The 8580-nt window shown below is 35.4% G+C and overlaps 1 protein-coding gene across 1 annotated transcript; it reads right to left on the reverse strand.

The window, feature by feature from the left end:
• Nucleotides 1-721: 721 nt before the first annotated feature.
• Nucleotides 722-2985, reverse strand: LOC21389909 (transcription factor MYB16). Its single transcript, XM_010095290.1, has 3 exons — nt 2850-2985; nt 2395-2524; nt 722-1499 (listed from the first exon to the last, which is right to left on the reverse strand). Exons 1-3 carry the CDS (start codon nt 2983-2985, stop codon nt 722-724), a joined length of 1044 nt encoding a protein of 347 aa, XP_010093592.1.
• Nucleotides 2986-8580: the final 5595 nt, after the last annotated feature.

Consider the following 8580-nt stretch of genomic DNA (forward strand, 5'->3'; position numbering starts at 1 on the left):
TAAATGTGATTTTTTAATATGAAAATAATTTAAAAATGACAATTTTTTAATGATTAAAAGAAATGGTTATATATATGCATCAATAAAGAGCAATCAAAAGCTAAAATTTGTTATTTGCTATATTAGCATCAAGTTTGCCACCGAATATAGCGCTTGCCAAGTTTAGCATACTAAATAACATTGTATTTGAGAATAATTTTTCTCTCTTTGGTTTGCTTCTTAAGGTCGGAGTCTTAATGCTACCTCTGGCTGGTGTCGGAGTCTTGATGTTGCCGGTTGTCGGACTCCCACCCCTCACGATAGTAGCTTGGGTCTCGTGGGTGGTTATTGTGGCTGATGAGTGCAGTAATATTTTGGAATTCTAATTTGATATTACTTAGTAATGTGAGATAGTGAAATAGAAGTGTCAATGTTAGTTTTTCTTTTAAATTAATTATTTTTATATTAGATAAGACAAGAGAAAACACATCGTGAAAATAAAATTACAACTAACTGCATGTGTAACACATTTGTGAGACAGCCATTTTAACGATGCAGTCGAAAGAGTTTTTTTGTACTAACTCAACTAAGTAATTAATTAATTACAAAACCAAGTAGTACTCTAATATATATGATATATTTATAGTCGAAAAGGCACAAAAACAATACATGACAAAATATTCTAGACGCGAAAATACTAGTCCTTTCCTGAACTACGTAGTCACGTGCATAATAATAAAACTTAGAACACTGGCAAATTTGAGGGTCCACAGTTCACCAAATAAAGTACGTCGCTCCAATAACTCTTGTTCACTTCATAAAGGTGATCAAAGCTACTTTCGATGAGATTTTCATCCTCAATCCACTCCGCTCCTCCCACCGCCTCAAGGCGGCGCGTGGCGTACACCTCATCTAACTGAGTATCATCATGACCGTTGCCGCAATCCTCGAAAACCGCGCTGAATTCGAACAATGACTCGCCTTTGTCAGCCTCATTGTTTTCTAAGAAAGCGGCGGAGCCGTCAGATTTGTCATCAGATCCAATGTTTCCAAGGCCAAGAGAGAAAAAATGGCCGCCGGTGCTAATACTGCCAGTGTTCCGGCTGTGATCATTGCCTTGTGCGGGCCTCGGGAAGTGCGGACGGCCCAGCTGCCACGCTCTTAAGATGTCGGTGCAACGCGGCGGCGCAAACGTTGTCGGCATTTTCCTTAGTATCTGGTCGGACGACAACGGCTGATCTTCAGCAGGCTGATCATTGGCGCGGACTTGGCGGCTGAGCTTGGACTCTCGGGTGAACCGAGCCTCGGCTTCGAGCCGGGTGCTCTCCCACTGAGCCATGTGGCTCAAGTTGGAGACGTTCTTGGGGTCGGCTGCAGCCGAGCTGAGGGTGGTCCTTTTCGGCTTATGAGTCATTGGGTCAATGCCCATCATGGCTAACCTCTTCTTCAAGTGCGTGTTCCAATAATTCTTGATCTCATTGTCTGTTCTCTTTGGCAAGTGAGTGGCTATAGCTGACCACCTATATAAGATTTAGTCAAAAATATAGGGTATTGGTTTTAAAATGATTTATTTTAAATAAAAAGTAAAAATAAGATTATTTTGATAATTATTTTGGAACCGATTCTAAAATTATGTTTAGTTAGTTTTTTAAGAGATTATTTTGAGTATAATAAAAAAATAAAATTGTGTTTATTAATTAATATATTATAATATTATTATTGATAAGTACTAAAAAATGAAAACAGAAAAGTGAAAATAAATTTCAACTATTTTCTAATTACTTCATAAAAATTATTCTCACTGTTTTTATTTTTATTTTCATTTTCAAAATATTTACTAAACAAACGTCGTTGCGTTTTCATTTTCATTTTTTGCTTCTTGAAATACGTAAAAATTATTTTCAAAAACGGTTTCAAACACACACATAATGTAAAAGTACTATACTTAAAAGTAGAAAAAGAAACTGAGTTTTTAAATTTGGAACCAAGAAAAGCATGTATAATGATGCTCTATATATTTATTAAACTTTAGAAAGATTATGCACTCATAAAAAGCGTAATGATGTATCAAGTATGAGTGAGGTATAAGTACTACTATATGCAATCATATATACGTTAAGTCAAACCAAAGGGTTATTTACAAAAAATAATAATAATAATAATAAAAGAAAAGGGTAAAACTTAAAAGTGTGAGATGGGAAACAAGATAAACAAGGCACATTTTAAGGCGTAGTACTATAATATTGAACACGAAAAAAATATTTGTAATTTCGTATAGCTCAAAGTATAAAAAAATTCATGAGCTACTAACTCAAATATAACATTCTAGCACACAAAAAGTGTACATGTCTAACTCAAATACACACATAGTACTAGTCAGACGTATAGGCATATGTAGTAAGTTGGCCTTTATACCTGTTTCCAAGTAGAGCATGGAGTTGAATGATTGTTCTTTCTTCTTGTAAGCTGAACTTTCCCCTTTTAATATCAGGTCTCAGGTAATTTGTCCATCTGAGTCTGCAGCTCTTTCCACATCTTTGAAGTCCTGGGACAAAGAACAAACAAACACAAAACATATAAGAAACTAATATACACATATTATATGGCGTAAATTCTCCAAATGAAAAATGGGACATGCATGTTACCCCATATATATAGGTACATATCCCGTGAGAACTGATATCAGAGATTGTTAGCACATCCCAACTAAGTTTGTATTCACTATCTTTTACCAGAATCCTAACTAAATATTATGAAATGAAAAGAAAAATACAAAAGATACGTTGCAAGGGAATATACATACATACATACATACATATTTGTATATATAACCATGTGTAATGTACGTAGAGATAGAATATAGATTTTACCAGCTTTCTGTGGTAAGAAACGCCAGCTTCCATGGCCATGTTGTTGGATGTAGGCTAAGAGTTTCTGGTCTTCTTCTGCTGTCCAAGGACCTCTCTTCAAACCTTGATCTGCTTCGCAACATGGAGACCTTCCCATTGTTTGTGACTTAGTTTCAAAGTTTCACCAAAACAATGAAAAAAAATACTGAGCAGAAGAGAGGGAAAAGAAGACTTGTATTACTTGTAAGAGTAGTAGCACTTTAGTCTTTACTTGCAAAAGTTATGGGCAAGTCATTTATATATAGAATCTGAGAGATATATGTATAATATTTTGTTGAAGTTGCTATGACGAAAATGCCCTCTCCTTTTCTTATAGGTGTTATTGACAACCAAGGGTCTAACTGTATTTTCGGGTTTTGTGGGATGGCCCCTATATCTCATTGGTTAGGATTTTGAATGGTGCTGGCCCACCACCAAGGAGCGTTGTTGATTGGTTGATATCGCTAGTCAGAGTGATCTTTAAAATCTCTTCATGACGCATTGAAGTATTGAGCATTAAGGTTTTTTTATGGGTGTTGGGCGTTTTCTTAGAGAGCTTTTCTTCCAACGTTAGCAAATAGAAATTATTACTCAATGCACGTGTACATGAACCTATACTAGTCTTTAATTCTTGGGGCAACCATTTAGAGATAATAAATCTAATTTTGCTTCCATGGATGTAACTCATAAAAAGATCTAGAGTTCGTATACACAATGTCCGGCTCGAAAGGGAAATATAAACTACCGTATTTATATACTGATAATTTGCCAAGTTGCAAGAATGAAGTTAAAACACATAAATGACAGCATATTAGGTATTATATATATATATATATATATATACACGAGTTTTTAATAGTTATATTTTTATGATAGTATGTATATATATATATATATATATCGTTTGTTATATACATTTTCTGTACAGCCCTTAGGCAGAAATGTTCGACAAATGTGGCACAGAGATTAATTACATTGGGTTAATTAATACGACGTTTGTCTTGGGTTGAGATTAGGAGTCATTGTATTTTGGTAATTTTTTTTAAGGTGGTTCTCGACATCTGGCATTCCCACTGTACTGCCACCGTAGTCCATACACCGTCGCCAAAATTGGTTAAGACATTTTAAATTTTAAAATGGGGTTTTGTTGTTGTTGAATTCATAGTCACTAGTAGAAAAATTGAATTTGATGACGGTTAAAAACCATGGCTTGAAAATGTCATAATGTTTAAAAAAGCGTCGTAAAATCGAATAACATATGTCCTTAAGATTTCACGACGATTTTGTACCGTCATATAATGAGTACTAAACTGTGATATGGACCCAAAGGACACATTGAACAACAGTTTTTCAATGAACCATAGTTAATGTGCCACCATAAAATAATTAAATTAATATATTGGCCTTATTCAATTTTTCCTTGGGTAACCGGTCTGTTATGTTAGTTTGACAAGTGGACTCTAATAACATGATGTATTATTATTTAGTTTGATAAGTAAACTCTAATAGCATGATATATTATTATTTAAACAAAAAAATAAAATAATAGAGTTTAGGTGTCAAATAATAAATATAAAAAATGATAAAAATAATGGTAAAAAAAGTGACTCTAGAATTTCACAATGTGTACATTACAATAGTGGATGAGGATCCTATGAGAAGCCTTTAATGAGACGTTCCTATATATATCTCGTGAGCCTTTTATACAAGTAAATAATTATAAAATATATGGTCATTTATTAAAAATAGATAAGTAAATTTGACATTTCATTCAACAGTAATAGGATTAATGTAAGGATTGATATTTTGCTTTCTTCATTTCGGATACTTCACAAAAACCTCATTATTAATTTTATAAGTTAACAAATTATTGAATTGGAAGGAGAATCGCTTCTCCCTTTTTTTTTTTCCTCATGTAAAGTTCGCATGATGCATGTGTCACGGGCAATATTTGATGAATGGATACATAGATATTAAGCATTTACGCGCAATAATAATGTTTGGTGTGAATTGTACTACCACGAACCAGTTCTTGTATTCATTAAAGTCTTACGTACCCCCACCATAAAGTTTTCCAGATTCTAGAGGATCCGATTCTGGAAAAACACACAAGTTTTTAGTGTGTCTATATATAAAAATATAAATTTATATGTGTATACACACACACACACACACGCTTAACACCACTGCACAGTAACAGATATTTTTAACCAATAATATTAATGTTCTTCATGGAATAAAAAAAAACAATATTGTTCTCTGTAATTATCTTTCGTTTAACGAAATTCTAGTACAACATCGTACCACACTGTTACAGCGAATTCAAATTCGATCTGGTTTTTCTCAGTTTAGGAAATTATCTTGGGTGACTGGTATTTTTGGTAGAAACGTAGGACTGGTATTGACTACTAACATTTTTTATTTGTATTTGTATTTTTTTTTTAATTTTTCCGTCAATATGACTTTTGTTGAATATAACGAACTTTATCTAATCATGAAGGATGAGAATGTTGAAAATACTTCTGATGATCATCAACTGATGGTAAGTAACTAATGATCTGACATATATATATATATATATATACTTAAAGAAAACTTGTAATAATATTTATGATCTTATTGAGAATAATATTGATGCTAATTGACATCTAATTAGCTACACTTGTTGATGATCAGGATAATATAAAAAGAAAAAAAAAATCTGACCAGCTTGTACAATTAGTTTCATTAGATACAATTAGCCGTACAAGTGGTTGGTTAGTTATAACTTATCTTTACAACTTGCATATTAGTATATAAGCTAGTTTTCTGCATCATTCCAGATTAGATGAGAAATCCAGATTATTCCCAAATAGCTTCCTTCGTTTTCTGTTACTTTCTTGAGATTTTCTCTTCTAACATGGTATCAACAGTCTAAATTTTTTTCACTTCCGATTCTTTGTTTCACGATTTCTGATCCATCTGGTTTCTGAGCTCCGTGAATCTCGGTTTTGATCTCGGTGAATCTCGTTTGTTTCACAATGAGTTCATATGTTTCGGATTCTTCCTCTGGCCGCTCCGCCATTGACTATCCTTCCAGCGTCTATTTTATCAAATGGAGTATGTTATGGCCTTTTTGATGGGACTATATGATCAATTTTTTCAAGTTCGCAGTCAAATTCTGCTTCTTGACCCCCTTCCCCCAATCAGCAAGGTTTTCTCTCTCACTGCTCAAGAGGAACAACAGAGAAAGATTAATCTTCATTTTTCTGGTGAGAATTCCAATTCTACAATGGCGTTTGCTTCCAAAAGCAATTCTAGTCGTTCTAATTCCAATGTTGGCAACAACAAAACTCAGAGGAAAGACAGGCCTTTTTGTACACATTGTAATTACCATGGGCACACCATTGACAGGTGTTATAAGCTTCATGGATATCCTCCTGGCTATAAACAGAAGCCACGCTAAAATGCCCTTCAAACTGGTTCTGTCAATCAGGTTGCTGATTTATTCTGATGGCAAAGCACCTAAACCTGTTGGGAATTTTGTTCAAAATCTCAATGCCAGCCAATACCAGCAATTGATGAGATGCTGTCCAACCACATGGCCGCTTTTGTCAACACCGATCCACAACCTCCACTTACAGGTTCTTGTTCAACAGGTACATGTTTTTCCATATCCTTGGATCATTCTTTATCCTCTTCTCGATACTGGATTGTTGACTCAGGTGCCTCTAGACACATATGTTGCTGTGCTGATCGTTTTGTCTCTTTAACGCCTATTTCTCATTCTACTGTCACCTTGCCTAATAATACCACTGTCAGTGTGGAATTTTCTGGTGATATATGGTTATCTTCTACTTTGGTTCTTAAGGATGTATTATATTTACCAAAGTTCAAGTTCAATCTAATCTCTGTTAGCGCTCTCATTTGTAACACTAAGATTACAGCAACATTTTTTTCCACTCATTTTCTCATTCAGGACACTCACAACCAGATGATGATTGGCAAGGGTAATAAAGTGGATGGTTTGTATGTCCTTGATTCCAGCAACCTTATTTCCTCCAATCAGTGTTTGGTTAATTCTGTGACTACACCAAGAACTGCTCAGTTGTGGCATGACGGGCTTGGTCACCCCTCCTGGCAGACGTTGGAATCTTTAAGAGACCGTTTACAATTTAGTCCGAATAAATGTTCAGATGTTTGCTATATTTGTCCTTTAGCAAAACAGAAAAGATTGTCCTTTGTTTCTCACAATAATAGGTCGTCTTATCCCTTTGATCTCATTCACTGTGACATCTGGGGGCCCTATCATGTTCCCTCTCATACTGGACATAGATTCTTTGTTACTCTTGTTGATGATTGTAGTCGATTCACTTGGGTTTTTCTTCTCAAGAATAAGTCCGATGTTACCACTATTATTCCCAGATTTTTCAATCTTGTAGAGACTCATTTCAATACTCGAATAAAGCTTTTCCGTTCTGACAATGCTAGAGAATTGTATTTTGATGATTTTCTTGCTGATAAAGGAGTTTTACATCACTTTTCTTGTATTGAGACACCTCAGCAAAATTCTGTTGTTGAGAGGAAGCACCAACATTTGTTGAATGTAGCTCGTGCTTTATATTTTCAGTCTAGAGTCCCATTGGAGTATTGGACAGATTGTGTCCTGGCTGCAACCTTTTTGGTTAATAGGACTCCTTCAAGACTTCTTTCTAATAAGACACCATATGAGACTCTTCATCAATCCTCTTTTGATTACTCATGCTTGCGTGTTTTTCGTTGTTTGGCTTTTGCATCAACATTAGAGTCCTATCATCTCAAATTTCAGCCCTGGGCTCGTATGTGTGTTTTTCTCGGTTACCCTGTTGGTATGAAAGGCTACAAACTACTTGATGTTCATAGTAAGCAAGTGTTTGTTTCTCGCAATGTGGTCTTCCACGAGACAATATTTCCTTTTCACTCAATTACTTCGGCAGATAACCACCCAGATTTATTTCTTGATCTTGTCCTGTCTAATCCTCAAGTTGAGTCCACTTTCATCCCCACACCTCCCGTTTCTAACCTCAATCCTGTAATACCACCTTCCTCTGGTCTCTCTACTGTTTCTACCGATGTCTCCTCTATTCGCAAGTCTACCAGAACCATAAAACCACCATCCTATCTTTCTGATTATCATTGTCATCTTCTTGCTGGTTGCCCTCCTCTCACATCTAGTGAATATCCAATTTCCAATCACTTGACCTATGATTCCTTATCACCCTCTTATAAACACTTTGTACTCACCATTTCTACTCATTTTGAGCCTCAATTCTACCATCAAGCCGTCAAGTATCCTCACTGGCGAGATGCCATGAAACTGGAACTTGATGCTATGGAATCAAACAACACTTGGTCTGTTGTATCTCTGCCAGCGGGAAAACACACTATTGGATGTAAATGGATTTATAAGATCAAGTATAAGGCTGATGGGTCTATTGAGTGTTACAAAGCTCGTCTTGTGGCCAAAGGTTACACACAACAAGAAGGGGTGGATTACATGGATACTTTCTCTCGTAGCAAAGTTGGTCACTGTCAAAGTGCTCTTGTCCTTGGCTGCCTGTAAAAATTGGACAATGGTTCAGTTGGACGTGAATAATGCTTTTCTCAATGGAGACTTATTTGAGGAAGTATATATGGACCTGCCATTGGGATATCATAGTGAGGGGGAGTCTTCCTGCTCCTCTACCAAACTAGC

The sequence above is a fragment of the Morus notabilis genome, unplaced genomic scaffold, assembly GCF_000414095.1.
Source record: "Morus notabilis unplaced genomic scaffold, ASM41409v2 Scaffold1147, whole genome shotgun sequence".
In the NCBI taxonomy this organism is placed as follows: Eukaryota; Viridiplantae; Streptophyta; class Magnoliopsida; order Rosales; family Moraceae; genus Morus; species Morus notabilis.

Excerpts from the sequence above, each read along its gene's own strand:
- LOC21389909 (XM_010095290.1), bottom strand. The coding sequence starts at position 2,985 with ATGGGAAGGTCTCCATGTTGCGAAGCAGATCAAGGTTTGAAGAGAGGT. Across the intron at positions 2,525-2,849 it reads TTTCTTACCACAGAAAGCTG|GACTTCAAAGATGTGGAAAG; the intron begins GTAAAATCTATA and ends TCTTTGTCCCAG. Across the intron at positions 1,500-2,394 it reads CATGCTCTACTTGGAAACAG|GTGGTCAGCTATAGCCACTC; the intron begins GTATAAAGGCCA and ends AATCTTATATAG.